The following is a 19303-nucleotide window of genomic DNA, read 5'->3' as shown; positions in this document are numbered from 1 at the left end:
ATGATGGACAGTTCCTGACCGACTTCCTGGATCAAACAGTGAAACTACCACCAGAGCCACAAGTACTGGTAAACAACAATCGTTTGTCTAATATGCAGAGCACACACGAGCCTGTGCAAGCAGAGTGTGGGACAGCCTCTACTACTTAATAAGTTATTCTTTTGTGCAATATCTAGAAGACCAAAAAGTCATGCAACATATTGTCGTGTGGATGGCTCTCAGTTAAGACAGAATGTCCATGAATGGAATCGAGCTTAACGAGGCGACAATCAATTAAATGGCGGATCATACACGAGAAGGGGGGTTTGGGAAAATGCCGCGGCTTACCTGTCGGTCCGACGATGTCTGCACCCTTTGAAAAGAACTCGCAAACGAAAACTGAATTAAAGTTGGTTGAGAAAATAATACAAGGGTTTATTTAATAAATATCGGGACAGGAAAAGAACGCGCCGGTAATAACTAAACCCCCTAGTGAGCGCTCTTACATACGGACTTCGAACTACACAACAAATGGGAGAATGAATAAAATAAATCGTCGTGTTTGCGTTCGTGTTTAGGCTTATCTCAATCAGTAGTCAGGTCGGTAAGGCTCCCAAGCATGCAGACCAGCACAACTCCAATCCTCGGGACGTCGGCGCGACCAGGCCTCGATGACACCTCTCACTCGCGCGCTGCCGGGCCCACATCTGCCAGTACGCGGCAAGCCTTGCGTCCCCACGCGAAGCGAGCGAGCGGGCATGAAACCCGCCTCCGCAGCCGTGCAACATCCTCTTCGGATTCGGCACGGCCCTCCGATGCACCCAACGTTCGTGGCAAGAGAGTCACAGATGAAGGGACCAAACGAGCAGGGTGAAGCAAGGGCACACAAACAAGAAGAAAGGTCGAGACAGAGGTCCGGGCAGGATGGATCCAGGAACGAGAAGAGGACAAAATGTCGGCTTGCCAGTGGTTTTACCGCCCGAGCCTTGACGTCACCGATTCTCTCGTCCAACCGCTGCGTCGCTCCTTGCGTCCTCCTACACGCCCTCCACACCGACTGGCCGAATGTTCGTGCCTTTTTGTGATCGTCATTTGTCGGTGGCCAGTCAGAGTGGCACGTCCCTCATCGTCCTGCTCTCCAATCGGTGCTCATGTTACGGGGTCCTTCTGTGCATGTCCCTCCGCCTGCCTGTGCGATGTTTGCTGGCCATGGTGTACAACTGTGCGGCCGCTGCCTGTTGGTTCTTCCGGTCAGTTTTATCGTCTTGTGGCGGAGGGGGCATTTAATTAGTGTTGTGCTAATGGGCCTATCTAATGTCTAAGAGTGCGTTGCCATATGGGAGACAGGTATGATCACAGAGGGAAAGACACACAATGGAATCTTATCCTTATTCCCTAATTCTAGTTACCAAGCCCTGTCCACTCGTGGCGGGGACACAGATACGCAGCTTACTCCGACATTCGAGCTAGACAGGTCCTCTACTTATTTACATTGAGATGGTTCTAGCTACTCACGACAACCAGAGCATGATACCTATTCAGATCTACCTAAATCTATATATGCCCTACCCACCGACATAAGAATATGCATGCAGGAAGTCATTGATCAAGTCAGACAAGCAGCTCAACAAGCAGCTGGATTGGCACAACTTAAGGACGACAGGAAGTCTGTCTCACAAGGTATCAAAGAATGTGTTTGGTATGCTTCTACAACAACATTTCATATTTCAAAGACAAATGGGTAGTCTCATGGAAGAAGATAACATGAAGAAGCTCCTCTTGGAAAAGGCAGTGTCAAAAGACTCATTCATCATACCACTTGCCACAACATAAAGCAGACCCTCCTCTCCTAGTATGTACATTGTACAGGTACATCAATGTTTGTCTACTGATCGACTAAGATGAAAGTTGTTTGGAAGAAGAAAATGAACAGGACTAACAAAGGAAGATAATTGGGAAGCAAAACTATGGCTATATAGAAACTGGTTAAAAAGACTGAAGTAATATTGCCAAGTGCTGAAGTCACAGTTATCAGGAGACTCATTTTTATTTCACATGGAACGAAGTTCAGGGGAGCTTATGCGATGGCACGTCGTCCGTCCATCAGTCCGTCAGTCAGTCAAACACTTGAAACTTCTTCTCCAAAACCGCTGATGGGATTGCAACCAAATTTGGCACAAATGATATTTGTTATGTTGAGACTAAACTTTGTTCACGGCATTAAAAAAAAAATCGGGGTGTAAGGGGTTTTATTGGGGGTCAAAGTGGGTCTAGGTTTGACCCCCCAAAATAGGAATTTGCTTTTTCCTCTGAAACTACACACTATTTCGATGAAACTTTACCGCAACCTTCATCACCCATGATGTACCGAAGATTGTTCACGGCACTAAGAAAATCGATGTCTGAGGGGGTCTATGGGGGTCAAAGTGGGTCCAGGTTTGACCCCCCCAAAATATATATTTGCTTTCTTCTCTGAAACTACACACACCATTTCGATGAAACTTGACCACAACCTTCATCATCCGTGATGTATCAATGTTTGTTCAAGGCATTGGAAAAATTGTGGTCTGAGGAGTTACATGGGGTGGGAGGGTTGCACCCCAAAATATGTATTTTTTTGTTTGTTTGTTTAATGTCTTATGATTATGTTAGTATGATTCTACATGCTGCCCTGTCTTCTAGCAACTATTGAAATTGATTTAAAATACCTTTAGTCAGTGCAGTATACTGTTTATTCTACCAGGTGAGCGCCAGGGGTATTGCCCCTATGTTTTTTTATTGTGCTTTCAGTCTTGTAACAGAAATGTGACCAATCACAGTAAAATTAAGCATTTTGGTTGAAAATTGGTTTTCAAGGGTTAGTAGTATTTCATTTCATTAGTCGATCCTTAAAATGTTAATCTGTGTCTGTGTGCGTCTGTGTCTGTGTCTGTGTGCGTCTGTGTCTGTGTCTGCATGCGTATGTGTCTGTGTCTGTGTGCGTATGTGTCTGTCTGTGTGCATGTGCGTCTGTGTCTGTGTGCATCTGTGTCTGTGAGCGTCTGTGTCTGTGTGCGTCTGTGTCTGTGTGCGTCTGTGTCTGTGTGCGTCTGTGTCTGTGTGCGTCTGTGTCTGTGTGCGTCTGTGTCTGTGTGCGTCTGTGTCTGTGTGCATCTGTGTCTGTGTGCATCTGTGTCTGTGTCTGTATCCGTGTCTGTGTGCGTGTGCATCTGTGTGTGTGTGTGTGTGTATGTGTCTGTCTGTGTGCATGTGCGTCTGTGTCTGTGTGCATCTGTGTCTGTGTGCGTATGTGTCTGTGTGCGTATGTGTCTGTGTGCATCTGTGTCTGTGTGCATCTGTGTGCGTGTGCATCTGTGTCTGTGTGCGTATGTGTCTGTGTGCATATGTGTCTGTGTGCATCTGTGTCTGTGTGCTTCTGTGTGCGTGTGCATCTGTGTGCGTGTGCGTCTGTGTCTGTGTGCGTCTGTGTCTGTGTGCATCTGTGTCTGTGTGCATCTGTGTGCGTGTGCATCTGTGTCTGTGTGCGTATGTGTCTGTCTGTGTGCATGTGCATCTGTGTCTGTGTGCATCTGTGTCTGTGTGCGTCTGTGTCTGTGTGCGTCTGTGTCTGTGTCTGTGTGCGTCTGTGTCTGTGTCTGTGTGCGTCTGTGTCTGTGTCTGTATCCGTGTCTGTGTGCGTGTGCATCTGTGTGTGTGTGTGTGTGGCTGTGTCTGTGTGTGTGGGGATATAAAATAATATGGTTTTGGATGGGGACTTTGCATATTGAAATGGTGGGGAGCTGTCCATTGAAATGGTGGTGAGATCTGGAGGGAAGAATAAGATTGAAGAGAATGTTCAAATTGGTTCTACAGGTCGGAAAAAGAAGAGGAAGGAATGAGTGGAGGTGAGCAGTGATTCAGGATTTTACAGTGGGAGATTGGAGGAGGGGGCGGGGGGGAGACAAATTATGCAGAGAGAGCAAAGGGTGCGAGACCAGAAAGGAGGTGATAGAAGACAGAGGCCACTGACTCGTCTGAAATGGGAAAGACCCATAGACTCAGCTTCATCGAGGGAGATTATTAATCTTGATGGTCTTGGTTTTCGCAGCATCAAGCTGAACAACGTATGAGGCATGGGCATCAGTAATGACGGGAGAGCAGTACTGACATCAAGCTGCGGATGAAGGCCTTATAGGTGGTTAGTTCAGGTGTGTCAAGGAAGGATGGAGAATGATGGAGAATGCCCAGTAGGAAGCTGAATTTAGAGGCTAACTTTGAACTGTGGTTTGCCCAAGAAAGATCATGGCTGATAGCGATACCCAGAAGTTTCAGTGACTGAACTTGCTCTTGAGGATTGTTAAGAAATTTGATGGGAAGTTTTGCCACGTGGACCTTTCAGAGAGAGATAGTGAGAGTGTGAGATTTGTCAGGATTGACAGACATATTCCAAGTGTTTGACCAGCTTGTGATTTTTGTCAAGGTCTGAAGAGAGGGAAGAGGCTGCTACTTCCTCTGAACGATGAGGGATGTCATGATGGAGGGTCGAATCATCAACACATAGATAAGTCAACACATAGTTTTTCTCTGTTGTCTGACAGATCGTTGATGAATATTAGTAATTGGATGGGGCCCAGAACACCGCCTTGGGGCACACCAGCCTTGACAGGGAGAGGAGATGAAAAGATTCCGTTGAGAGCCACACGTTGGCTATGAGAGTGGATGAAGTCAGTGAACTAAGAGTGGAGTTGGCTTTGCATGCCAGAGGCAGATAATTTTAAGAGCAGGACAGGGTGCCAGACTGTATGAAAAGCTCAAAGTATGCCTAGAGAGACAGTCCTGATCTCATGTCTGACATAGAGGGCCTCTATCCATTGTATGATGTTTGTGTTATTTTTCTTCTTATTTGACATCTTGTTTGTCTACTTCATTTTCATTACCATTTGTCCTATTTATGATTTCGCTCCGTATCTTCTGCCTTGTCAGGGGTACAGAAAGGTCACCATTGCCAGCACCTTCTTTAAATGGTGTGTGTCTATTTTATTTCCTCCGCCACCAAAGGTGGACGGAGGTTATGTTTTCACCCCTGTCTGTCTGTCCATTTGTCTGTCTGTCTGTCTGTCTGTCCATTTGTGAACAAAATATGTCAAAAAGTTGTGGATGGATTCAGGCGAAATTTGGCAGAGAGGTAACGTATGTGACGATGAAGTCAGTGAACTAAGGAGAGATTATTGCAAGGGCACAGGGAGTTGCATTGGGGGAGTGAGACCCCAAATTGAGAAGCACCACAGTTTGGTCAATGGGAATTGGTTTTTAGAACCCATAGTGTAAATGGCCAATGGATTGGCAGGGAAAGACCCCAGGTAGTGTAAAGTGTGTTAAAGTCATGTTAGGTAGAGGGTATAGGTAAATTGTGGTTGGATATTGGCATCTGTGGTGCGGGTGAAAGAATGGTATTTGGATGGGTGCATTAGTGTTGTGGAAATGGCTGGGCGTGTAGCCTGTTAGTGTGTGTAGTTGGTTTGGGCACTCCACCACTGTGAGGATGTCGGCCAGGTGAGGCCGCAGGTGGGCTCTGGGAGCCGGTAGAGTTGTTGTGGATGGGGCCCGAGGATCCGGAGGACGGACCCGGGTAGCACAGTGCCAGAGGGCACCAAGGGGTGACAGAGCCAGGAGGGACCTTCCCCAGTTAGTTAGGTTAGGGTGAGGAGCTAGGTAAGCTCGGGTGGCAACTGCAGTGGTGGAGGTGTGCAGGTGGGTAGACCTGCTGGGAGAGCTACATGACCCAGCCCGGAAATTGTGCAAGGGCACAGGGAGTTGCATCGGGGGAGTGAGACCCCAAATTGAGAAGCACCACAGTTTGGTCAATGGGAATTGGTTTTTAGAACCCATAGTGTAAATGGCCAATGGATTGGCAGGGAAAGACCCCGGGTAGTGTAAAGTGTGTTAAAGTCATTTAGAGGATAGTGAGGATTGAAGTCTCCTTGCACCATCTACATCCACTCACCTGAGGTGACGTAACTCCACACCATGCCAGGTTGTTTCTATTATTTTTATTGATGCAAATGTTTGGAATGTGAGACGCATCATGACGTGGGTGTGACATTGTGCTTTGTTGTTCCATCTCTCCCTCCTTATGAGGATTGATGATGAATTGGTGATGGCAAATTTTGAAGTAGAGGTATTGTGGGAACGAATTTGGTATCGGAGAGATATGGGGAGACATGACATTAGCGACGAATTTGTAAATGTGTAGATTTTTGTAAATATGGGGTAAGGGCAAGGGTAGTGTAGGTGACGGGGGGGGGGGGGGGTGACGTATGGTAGGGACGAGCTTTCTCACTTCGCTCTCCGTACGCACTTCACCTTGCATTGCCTTATTGATGTGTACCCTTGTGACCTTACCCCTCGCTCATCTGTCTTTCCCCCCCTTTGTCTCCCACATGAGGACCTGTGCGCCACTGGGCGCCGAGGGGAGCATGCGTGAGTCGGCCATTGTGCGCCCGAACCTCTCGCAAGCACAGCTGTCTGCATCGATGCACCACCTTATGGACCACATGTCTGTGGCTGAGCACCACTGATGGACCCCATGGGTTGGGGCATGGCCCCTCTGCTGGAACCGGCCATGAAGGCCCGAGATCTTGCTGGCGTACCTTGGCCACAGGGCACCGATGCCCCACAGGTGAACCACACTAGTCGGCCCTGTGGGCCATAAATAAATAAAATGGACACGTTGGGTGCATTTTTTATTGCAAATAGGCCGCCAGCAAAGAAGATGACAACAACAAGATAGTAATAGCCAGTAGAGGGAGCCGAAGAGCAAGAGACCACCAGCAGGGTTAGGGGTTGTTGGTTTATTTTTATTATTGAACAATGGTGACTGTGCACCGATTGGTGCTTGAGGGTGTGTTGGTGCGTTTTGGGTGCTTTCATGGTGCATTGATGCAGAGCAGACTGTCTCCCCCCAGAAAGAACAATCACAGGTCCTGGGTTAGCTTTGTAAATAAAAGTAACGTCATTGTAAATAATGCTCCCCACCGTCAATGTATAGTTTGAAGACCATTCCGCAATTCGGTTAGCTGTGGGCGTGAGTCTGTTAGGTAGGGTGCAATGGAGCAGCGGGACATATTTATTTATGTTTTAAAACTGTCGCACTCAGGGTCAGGTTAAAAGTAGAGGGAACTACACCTACGTGTCACACTAAGTTAAAGTTATAGGCCCGGTCGTGCCTAAGAGGAGGAGGGTGCAGTGTTGCGGATATGAGAATTGTATTTTTTTATTGTGTTGTATTGTATAGTAAATTGTTGTAAATATCACCCTCTGTAAAATGTAATGATTCCTTGTAAATACCTCCGTAGTGTAAAGGTCAAAGGGCGTCCCATAATTAGTCCATAAAGCATACACGTTAGCCAATCATAGATTTCCCCCTGGTTGATAGTTATATCTTTATTATGTGTATTAGGGTATGGCCTTGTCTTCCATTAAGATGACACTCCATTGCACTGCATTAAATAAGAATAGATCCCCTTTCATTCCCATCCCCAAAATCTCCATTTCCTTTCACATCCCCTTTCGTCATTGCCAAGCCTCGATTGCCAATTACATCCCCTCCAAAACCACCATTGAACATGTGCTCGGGTCGGGGAAGAAAGGCGTGCCCGCCCGTCGTCATCAAGGGTGGAGCCAGAGGGTCGCGCCACCAACCAGGGCCGAGGTGAGCACACCGATGGGCGTGTCCTGAAGGCCGGCGGCTTGATCGCCGGAGGCGTTATAAAGGCGCGCGCGCAAGAAGCAAGGGAGTTGTCGGTGGTGAGGAGTGATTGGACCAAGAGAGAGAAAGAGTGGTTGGACCAAGAAAGAGGAGATCCAGAAAGAACATCCAAAGAGAGGACATCCCGGAAAGCACAAAGCCTGCTATTCGTCGCCTTGCTCGCCAAGGTTGGACTGAGCAGTAGTTAACAGCAAGAAGCCTGTTGTAGTCCTGGAAAAGCGCGCGACGTCCACCGCAGCAGCAGCAGACAACAGCAGCAGCAGCGGCGGCCACAGCAGCAACAATAGCCGCTTGGGGCCTGGACGGCAGTTTTGAGCAGGGCCGCGAAGGAACGGCAGCTGTTACATGCGCCGATCGTGCTGCAGTACCTTTGGACCTTCCTCTCCCTCCAGCCATCCACCTCCTGCCTTTCCATCCTCTTGTGTACGTGAGTTTGTTTTGTTTGTTCTGTCCTGGGTATTTAATTAAGCTTGTATAAGGAATTTGCACTGTGTCTCTAATATCGTCTGTATATTATTTTCTTATCTTTCCTTCTCCTTGGTTTTTTTGAGCCTGTAAATAGTAAATAAATTAGATTCGTATTTCCAACCTTTTTGTCTTCTTCTTCACATCTGTGTCGCCTTAGTCTTTTCCCTATTGAATATCTGTGGCGCGATCCGGCCAACGTGCAGGAATCGGGTTAGTCGGGGTAACTGTTAGGGCCGCGGGGCCTCCGCTCGGCAAAAACCAACATCTTATCCGCGGTCCGTAACAATATATATATATATATATATATATATACACATATACACACATACATATACAGTATACTGTATATATATATATAAAACCAAATTAAAAGCTAGCATTTCTTAAACTAGTGTGGGTACCATTCTGAAATTTTTTGGAATGTTCAACATCCTGGATGTATCCATCATAATTGACATCCATCCCATGACCTGGCAGGTTGTTGGAGTGCCATGATGACAGTTCCATGGGCAAGTTGGCCTGGTGGTGCCCATTCCCTTGACAGATCAGACATTTGGAATTTGGCCAGGATACTCGCAACAACTTGCGTAACCTTGGCTTCTCTTCAGAAAATAGACTGTGGAACCTTTAGCGTCTACCGACCAAGTTGGGAGACGGGACAGCCACATTGACATCCATCTGAGGGATGGTGCACTTTGTGATGCAACCTCAACCTGCCTGTGAAACATCAATCTGACAGTTTGTAATCAGTTGAAAAATCTAACCCAGATTAGAAACTCACACATGCATTGATTACCTCTATCACATCCTGTCTGAGTGTACTGTATACTGTATTTTCATATATATCTAAAACCTTTCACGTCGTTAAACGTCATGACCAGAAAACAAAAACAACCAAGGTTTGCAAGATGCATCTCAGAAACTATGAAATATTTCTGTTTATATTGCTTAAATATTTTGGCTGTTTGCTCATCTCAGGGTTTGATCGGTGTCAGATTTAAAACAAATAAACAATACGAGCGCAAATATCAGCAAGTGCTCCAAGCCAGGTGTACAGGGGAAACCTTTGGCGTTGATGTGCGGTTTTTGCTCACAGAGTTATCAGGACAAGCCAGGCCGCCATTAAACGTGTGCTTGCAGTTCAACATTGCGATTTACCATGACAACCATGGTACAAAATGATAAAGATCTTACCCACCGAAAAGCCATTTCTATTTTGTACTTTAGAGCTGTGTGGATACGAGTCCTTTACTCGTTAATCACAAGTATTTTCAGCACTCGATGAAGCACACAAGCAGCTTATGTGATTAACCCAATTGCTGAAAATGCTCCAGCTTCCACAATCTCCAAATCCTACAGATGGATCTACATTTTCAATGGAAAGAATTGCTCACCCTCATGGAACCACCAACCACACAGCGCAGATGTTGTACAAGTGCTGTGGAGTTTTCAATAGGAGTGCAAAGACTCACATGTGGACTTGTTCTTGGATGCCTTGCGAGACTCATACTGCACAGTGAAACAGTCAGCCTGCAGTTGGAACCTCCGCTGCTTTTTCCACGACCTGGATTTGATTTTGCATAAATCGGAGCCATTGAGCATCACAGCCACATCGGCATCAGCTGCAAGTCCTGCACACATTGAACAGTAGTTTGGAACATTTCTTATGGAAGTAATATAACTTAAATGCTCCCAGACCAACCACCTAAGCGGTGAATATAGGGCTGAAGAAAAGTTCATCAAAGCATTTTAAAGCAAAGTGCAAGGTTCCTATAGTGTAAAATAAATCACTTACACGCTGCATAGGGGACCTTGTATGTTTTAATATCTAAAGAAGAAAATATGTTTGTTTGTTTATTTACAGCTGTGGCCAAAAATATTGACACCCTTGCACCTTTTTCAAATAATGCACCATTTCTTCCAGAAAATTGTTGAGGTTAAAACATCTTTTGGTGTCCACATACATATTTCTTTGGTTTGCAGTGGAACAAAACAAACAAAAAAAACCTGAAAAAAGTACTAAATCTTAGCTTATTCCACACAGAAATACTAAAATGGCCCGGACAATATCATTGGCACCTTTTAGAAGTTGTTAGAAATAACTAGATTTCAAGCAGGTGATTGGCCTCCTTTACTTTGGAATTGAACTCACCTGTACAGGTGCCTGCATTATAAAACTCACTCATTCAACCAGTTTGAATAGAGAAAAGGAGTCATTCTGCTGTTTTGTGTCACTGTGTGTACCGTAATGAGCACAGAGAAAAGAAAGAAAACCAGAGAATTGTCTGAGGAGATCAGACACAAGATTGTAGCCAAGCATAGACAATCTCAAGGCTACAATTCCATCTCCAGAGACCTCCAGAGACATACCTGTGTCCACCGTACGCAATGTTATCAGGAGGTTTAAGGCCAATGGCACTGTAGCCAACCTCCCTGGACGTGGCCGCAAGAGAAAACTTGATTGATCGAAGATTGCAGCGAAGGATTGTTCGAATGGTGGAGAAAGCATCTTGATCAACTGCCAAACAGATTCAAGCTGACCTTCAGACACAAGGTATGAGAGTTTCAACTCGCCCCATCCATGGCCAACTCAATGAAAGGGGGTTCTATGATAGGAGACACAGGAGGACCCCACTGCTGAGAAAGCCCGACTGGAGTTTGCCAAAACACACCTGAACAAGCCAAAATCCTTCTGGGAGAATGTCCTGTGGACAAATGAGACCAAATTAGAGCTTTTTCGGAAAGCACATCATCTTTATGTTTACAGAAAACAAAATGAAGCCTTCAAAGAAGGGAACACCTTCTCTACAGTCAAACATGGAGAAGGTTCAGTGATGTTTTTGAGTTGCTGTGCTGCCTCTGGCACTGGGTATCTTGAATGTGTGCATGGCATCATGAAATCAGGAGATTACCAATGCATTTTGGAGCGCAATGTTCAACCCAGTGTCAGAAAGCTGGGTCTCCGTCGAAGGTCGTGGGTCTTGGAACAGGTAAATGACCCCAAATACACTTCAAAAATCACCCCGGAATGGTTCAAGGCAAAACACTGGACTGTTCTGAAGTGGCCAGCAATGAGTCCAAATCTAAATCCCATTGAACATCTGTGGGGAGATCTGAAAACAGCAGTTGGGAGAAGGCACCCTTCAAATCAGGGAGAACTGGAACAGTTTTCACAAGAAGAGTGGGCCAATCTACCAGTAGAGAGGTGTAGGAAGCTCATTCATGGCTACAGGAAGTGCTTGACTGCAGTTATTTTATCCAAAGTCTGTGCTACCAAATATTAAGTCTTGGGTGTCAATAATTTTGTCAATACCATTTCTTTTTATTTTCTGATGTAAAAGGATATATTAAGTTCTCAATCAAAAACAAAGATTCTGCAATATTAACAGTGAAATAAAGAATTGTGGAGACCGAATACTTTTGTCAATTTCAACTTATTTTTCGGGAAAATTGTGAGTTATTTGAAAAAAGTGCAAGGGTGCCAATATTTTTGGCCACGACTGAACCTTATAGAGGTACTCACATTGTAATTGTACATACCTTATAGAGGTACTTGTATTCTAATTGTACATACATTATAGAGGTACTCGTATTACAATTGTACATTCCTTATAGAGGTACTTGTATTCTAATTGTACATAGCTTAAAGAGTTACTTGTATTCTAATTGTACATACCTTATAGAGGTACTGGTATTACAATTGTACATACATTATAGAGGTACTCGTATTACAATTGTACATACCTTATAGAGGTACTTGTATTCTAATTGTACATACCTTAAAGAGTTACTTCTATTCTAATTGTACATACCTTATCGAGGTACTTGTATTCTAATTGTACATACATTATAGAGTTACTCGTATTCTAATTGTACATACATTATAGAGGTACTCGTATTACAATTGTACATACATTATCGAGGTACTCGTATTACAATTGTACATTCCTTAAAGAGTTACTCGTATTCTAATTGTACATACCTTAAAGAGTTACTCGTATTCTAATTGTACATACATTATAGAGGTACTCGTATTACAATTGTTCATACCTTTGTCAGGGATTAAATATTCATATTGACAATATTGTTAGAATATATATCAATGTAATCTTGTTTAAAGTGGAATTATGTTTTACTTTACGAATGAGCAAAAGAGCATAGAACTAGCATTAACATGTGGTCAGGAGAGTTAATTTCAGACAAGAATGTGTAACGCTCTCGGACCGCCACCTGTCGATCATTAATAGCCTCTGTTCAGGGCACTGTGCACACGCTGCAAATTCTTCTTCCAACAGGTCAGAGTATTTGACCTCTTGAACAGAAATAAGTATTTGCTGGCCAAGAAAGCCATATAAGGGTTTTTGGATAAGGAACACCCTGCATGCTCTGCAACATCAAAGGAGTTTGGGGCTTTAAAACCAGGAGAAAGTTGCGAGGAGAGAGAAAAGAGTGGACTGGGACAGTGAACTGAAGAGGAGTGAAAACTGAAGACCAGTTGAAACTGATCAACCAACTGGAGATTGTCAACAACTGAACGAGCTTCAGAAAGACCTACTGAACGAGCTTCAACCAAGACCGACCAAACAAGCGTCAACAAACTCTGGAACCGACTCATTAAAGATCTCGGCTTAGTATACAACAAATTCTCTAAAGTGAATAAACCATTGATTTTGCTAAACCGAGTCTCTTGAAGTTTTACTAACATAACACCAGTAATTGTTAATAATTCTCCAACAAGTGGTGGCCCGTAGGGACTCAACTGCCCAGGTAAGCTTTTGTTTGTTATCTGTGTAGTCTGATGTTAATCTATGAAAATAGTTCAGTGTTTGAGTTTTGTGTACGTTTGTTGATGTGTGGAAGGAAAAAACACGAGGCCTTTAACAGGTTTCAGAAATCATGCCAATTTTTTTCTTCCAAAATTTATGTATACGCATTTTTGAGGGATGGTGCCATGAACTGTCACAAATATCCACTAAAGCTTGGTGTCTTTAGAAAAGGTGCTGTGCTTTCATGAAGGATTTGTTTTAAAATTTCAGAAGTCATGACGATAAAAAAATTTTTTAAAAATTAATAATCAATTATTTTTTTGTTTTTTCTGTAATTTGAATTTTTTTTCGGTACATTTTACGAGTTTAATGAGACGATTGCAAAGAGCCACTAACGAACCCCGGGCGTTAGCCAACAGGTGCTGCATTCGTCTTGTCATGTACAACTGAAATATGGATTTTGTATATTTCTTGCTCATTTCATGAATGTCATGAATTCATGAAATAGAACGTCAATTTTGTAAATATCTTTAAAATGATTTCCAGCAATGGTCTGCATTCAAATCTCTGCTCGTTTTCGTGATCAAACGACTTATAAGTGTGTCGATTTTCCCGTTAAAATAATGGTTGAGATCCTGCTTGGTTGTGACCACACACACGAGCAGATTGCAGAATGGACACTATTTGATTTATAATCATATTAGCGGGTTTTGTAAAAAGCGATTTTATACAGCGTCTGTACAGTAAGCCAAATAATGGTAAAATCGACTGGCTCGATTTTAAGTCATAAAAAAAAAAATTCCATTGTGGCACAAATATGGGTTTTTGTACCTTCATAAGAGTTAATTCGAAGCGGTTTGGACGCACGTCTGCATTTTATGCACATTTATGTGTGTGATTGGCCAAATGTGCTCTTACGAACACAAGAAATTGTAATCTTATGCATTATGATGTTCTGACAGGGATGACTTGATGAAGTGCACCATCAATTCATTTTTCCCATGTAGGACAGTAATGTAATTTTTAATTTCTACTGTAATGTAATGTAATGTAATGTTTGCAATGCAATGTAATTTAAAAAAAAAAAAAAAGTTTTCCGTGTCATCTCCAAGTAAGATTGGCACACACTGATGCCGGTAATTGTATCCTGCCAGTGGAATGCGTGCAGGCAGGTTGCCCATGGCAACCGTTTGGTGTTGTTGGCCCTAGCCCAAACTTCTACATATAGGATGAGAAGCGATTTTTTAAATGTAACCTTTTTCACTTTTCTTGCCCTACACCCCCCAACCTTCCCTCGCCCTTTCCCCCTCGCTCCTTCCGTCCCCCCCCCCTATCCAAACCCCCCATTTTTTCTTCCCTTCTGTATCCCTTCCCCCTTCCTGTTTTCTCTCCAAACTTACTTTTATCTGTATATTTACATCCTGATTAGAAAAAATATATATATATTTTTAGGATTTTTTATGGCGGCGGCCATCTTGGACCACAGCTAAAAATCCTTCAATCAAGATGAAATTTAATGTGAGCCAATCCCATGCTACTGTGATCCGTAATCTCTACAAAATAGAACCATCCAATGTACCTTTGATCACTTTATATTTCATCTGTCTTTTAAGATTTTAAAAAGGGAATTTATTGATATAAGATCCTATGACATTTGCCAAGGCAATTAAATGGAGGGAAACCAATGATGAAATATATTGTGATCTGTTTATACATGAATGAATTTACATGTACATGAATTTGTTGACCCCAACCCAATCTTAACCCTAACTTCATTCTATAGGATTGTTGATCCCATATCCCATTGGATCCCATGTTGATTTTAGCATATCACCTCATTATGTGGCTTGCTGTGTTTTTGTGTGTATGGGTGTGGGTATGTATGTGTGGGTATGCATGTGTTTTTGCACCCCTCTCCCCCCCCCCCCTCCTCCAACCATGGCCCCAATACTGCTACAATAATTTGTGAAATGGTACGACACAGTTTAAATGGTTAAATAATACACAGATGAGTGTAATGGCTCGCACAGAAGTTCGAGAGGGAGACAGTATTTACCATATAATCTCACAGCCTTGTAAGGGAGCCATGAGTGCGGCCAATGATACACAGCTATCTTTAGGTTAAAATACAATGAGTGTCGTATTTCGCATAGTATTAATTCCTCATTCCTCCCTTGGCATTCTGCCACTTCTCCTCCTCCCTTCCCCACCCTTTTCCTCCCCCCTTTCCTTCTCCTTTCCTCCTCTTTTGCTTCTTCTTTTACCTGTTTTCACCTTTCATAGTTCTCATTGTTTTCTCATTTCTCTCATTGTTTCTCATTCTCATTGTTTTCTCTCATTGTTGATGAGATTCATCATTGTCATCATGATTGTCATATGCTGATTATTATTGATGTTCATTCTCAAATTTTGTACAATTATGGTAAATTTATATTTACAATTTATAATTACAATGATTTACAATGGTCATGATTTTACAATCATGAAAATTGCTATGATTATCAGGCATGTCATCATTGGGTTTTGATGTAAATCGATTGCATGGACTTTAAGGATAGCTTTATAGCCCTGCAGGATTAATGATGTATTACAAGTTACAAAGTTTATTGGAGTGTCGAAATTTCGGTATGATTGGATTCCCTTGATAAATATTATAAATTGATTGCCATTCATTGGTACACATTTCAGGAATATTACACCATTTTAATTGTCAAGAACTTTGAGTCTCTTTCAAAGTGCGACATGGTGGGTGACACATCACATGATGTGTGACATGTGACACGTGTGACATGTGGCACGTGACATGTGCGACATTGCCCAATGGACTGGCTCATATCTGTTGGATCAATTTTCGCTGATTGTCTCACAAATGAAGGGTTGAGTTGCCTTCAGTGGTTGTTCAGCTTTAATTTGTGATATAATGACCACACAGGATTGAACAAATATGTCAGATATGATCCAGAGGCAGAACGGTTATTTGTCAATTGGCGGCAGGTATGGGTACGAGGTGACGACCGACATGATCAAATACCTCCGCCAGCGGACGGAACTGTTTTGCCTACATTGCAAACAGGCATAGATATAGAGTTATCAGACTGATAAATGTGAATTTTGATATTTTGATATTTTCAATGATAAATTCAATGATGATTTGATATTTGAATTTTGATATTATCATTTATGATATTTTATTATGTATTATTATTAGGATTTTATTGATTAATGTTGGTGTATTGATTGAGATTGCATATTTGAATTGATTCTGATTCTGATCCGATTGATCTGATTGATTTTGATCTGATTAATTTAATCTGATCTGATTTTAATTTAAATTTAATTTAATCAAGTCAATTGATGGATGAATAAAAAGTGCGGTCTCAAGAAAGAAGCTTTGGGACATTTGCGAAACATCGATGTGCAGACAACCTTGGACGATGAGCGAGGTGGTGAGTCTAGTGGTTATTTGTTATATTATGTGGTTATTTTGTTTGACCCCCCCCTTAACAGGACTTACTGATCCAGACTCATCTGCAACACTGATCAGTGAGATTGGGGTGTGGGAAAAGCCACAGGGCAGGGGGACTCTCTGGAAATCACCTGCAGTCATCAAGTGGACAGGTGGAGAGATACTTCCTGGAAGACCACAGAGTAGAGCTTATCGGAATAAGCTAGACAACAACGCATTCAACGCTACTTTGTATAAAGTGGAACAAACTTCTGCGATTTTTGCAGTACACACATTTGATAGTGGACACAGGTGTAGTCCGATGTGTAGTCCTTGTAGTTATTTGATATATTGAGTGAGTATAAAGAGGTGCTCACACACAGGCAAAATGGGACATTGGATAAGGCGATGCCCATATCAAAGACAATTTCGGAAGAACAACCAAGAACAGGGATACTACCAGTTACCACCGCCTCCATCAACAAATAGGGTTCTATTGAGGAATGCCCCAATTCAGGGAGGACCTCAGCAGACTAAATGGTCTGCCACACCCTGTTGACTAGACCAAAATGACCAAGTGGCAGCGCTTCCTTTAATCTCAGGGTCGGCTGCACAGGAACCAAGTGTTAATTTGACAGTAGGTGGACGCAAGGCACCCTTTCTCGTCGATACGGGAGCTACGCGTTCCACGTTACGACAAGCAGATTTTCCCGATATACCATTGTCAAAATACTATACAAAGGTGGTCGGAGTGTCAGGAGTTCCCATACACACGCCAGTCACGGAAGAATTGCGTGTCCAATTTGGTCCATTGACTGCACAACATGCCTTTCTTGTGGCATTTGGCGTTCCAGTAAATTTGATGGGAAGAGATTTATTGTGTAAATTGAATTGCACTGTCATCTGTAATGAAAACGGAGTGTATCTAGAAATGCCAGAACACTCCCACGACTTTATTTCTAAGGTACTAGATGGCCTGACAAGACCAACAACACATCGATGGGATATCGATGATACAATCATGGCGGAACTTTTGTGTGTTAGTTTTATGACACTGAAGGATGAAATGCCCGAAGTACAGGAATGGTTAGATAATTTTTTGATGGACTTTCTGACACGGCAGACTGATCTTCACTGTACAACATGTTATGATGCTACAGGAGAAGAGGGGTCCTATGCAGAGCGGGGTTTTAAATACCTGCACACCAAGTATGATATACATCTGACGTCATTGTGGGTGGGACGACAGGGAGTTGGGATGTCAGTGTCTTTGACGCCAGACCAACAACTCCTGTGGAATCAACCCGAAACAACAACCCCACACGTCACCTTAGCGGTGGCACAAGGGTACGAAGCAAAAGATGTTGGAATAATGATTGCAACTCTGAAAGAGTGTAACAACAGGGGATACATGGGAGAAATTCAAAGCGCCCCACTCTATGACTTAGATGGAGATGGATTTTGTTGGCAGCTCGGACAGCAGGTGCTTTCTACAACCTTCAACATGATTGTTGAATCGAATGATACTGACGATATTGGGGTATACCTACTCAGCTCTGACGCTGACGGTGACCAGGACCCACTCGATCAAATACCAATATGCTTGTGGACAACGCATCCAAATGATGTGGGACGAATCAAGAGTATTGCACCTGTAAGGATCACAGTAGATGATTCTAAGCCATTGCCTAGAAAGCGCCAATATCCATTGAGACCAGAGGCAAAAGCTGGTATTGCACCAGTGATTCGATCATTGGTGGAACAGGGAGTTATAGTTCGCACTGTGAGCATGTGCAACACTCCTATTTTACCTGTGAAGAAGCCAGGCAAGACTACTTGGAGATTTGTTCAAGATCTTCGAGCAATTAATGATTGTGTCATCCCAGCCTATCCAGTGGTCCCTAACCCGATCACTGTACTGTCAAGTATTCCATGCAACACGAAGTTTTATTCTGTGGTGGACTTATGTTCAGCGTTCTTCAGTGTACCCATTCATGTGGATTCGCGTTATCTTTTCGCATTCACGTACGAAAATTTACAGTTTACCTGGACTGTGTTACCACAAGGGTACACGGAGAGCCCAACTTTGTTTTCACGTGCTCTACATGAAGACCTCAGTGATGTTGAATTTCCTGGGGGTTCAGTGATGGTACAATATGTTGATGACCTTCTCATATGCTCGACTTCAAAGGAAGCATGTGAGCAGGACACTGTTGTGCTACTGACAGCGTTGGCAGACAAAGGCCACAAGGCCTCGAGAGATAAGTTGCAGTTCTGTAAGGAAGAGGTGTTGTAAAATTTGTAAAATTTGTAAATTTGTACAATTTGGATAAATTATTGTAGGACCAAAAAGGGTAATTTCAAGGTGACATTAGGGGTTTTCTAAAAATAAACTTTTTGTCTATTTGTGTATTAGCGTTTCTAACATTAAAGGATAAATTTTACGAAATTGAAATGAAAATTGACACCCATCTTGATCTGTTAATGATGGTTCAAATGCAAACAAATATACATAATGTTTGTGTATGTTTGTGTGTCAATGTTTTTGTTTTGTGTGTCAACCTTACAAGAATATCCAGAAAATTCGTAAAATAAAATAGGAATATAATTTGATTATGAACATTATCTCTTTTGTCAAGGGCGATGGAATATACGGATTTGATGTGCTAGGTTATGAGCAGCCATTAATTAATAGTAAAATTGTGAGTAATCTTGGGATTCCATTTTTGATAGAATTCATATGAGAATAACAGCTATTTATGGATATGAGTTTCATTAAAAAAAAATGAGAGAGTACAAAATTAGTCAAATTTGGAAAAGGTCTTACACTGACTTCCCAGAGTACTCTGCTCACAGATTTTTACATATATAAACTTGACCTTTATCAGCATATAAATT

At 42.8% G+C, this 19303-nt stretch overlaps 1 protein-coding gene across 2 annotated transcripts in view; it reads right to left on the bottom strand.

The window, feature by feature from the left end:
- LOC137431589 (1-phosphatidylinositol 4,5-bisphosphate phosphodiesterase delta-4) overlaps positions 1–19303 on the bottom strand; it is a 116630-nt gene that overhangs the window by 81369 nt on the left and 15958 nt on the right. For both annotated transcript variants that reach the window (XM_068123069.2, XM_078782098.1), the window contains exon 2: positions 9667–9825. In XM_068123069.2, coding sequence (XP_067979170.2) covers positions 9667–9825 — 159 coding nt within the window. The remainder of the gene's footprint in view (positions 1–9666; positions 9826–19303) is intronic.

The sequence above is a fragment of the Myxine glutinosa genome, chromosome 7 (assembly GCF_964187855.1).
Source record: "Myxine glutinosa chromosome 7, kmMyxGlut1.1, whole genome shotgun sequence".
In the NCBI taxonomy this organism is placed as follows: Eukaryota; Metazoa; Chordata; class Myxini; order Myxiniformes; family Myxinidae; genus Myxine; species Myxine glutinosa.
Note: the sequence above shows the minus strand (reverse complement) of the source record. Positions and strands in the feature narration are given on the sequence as shown.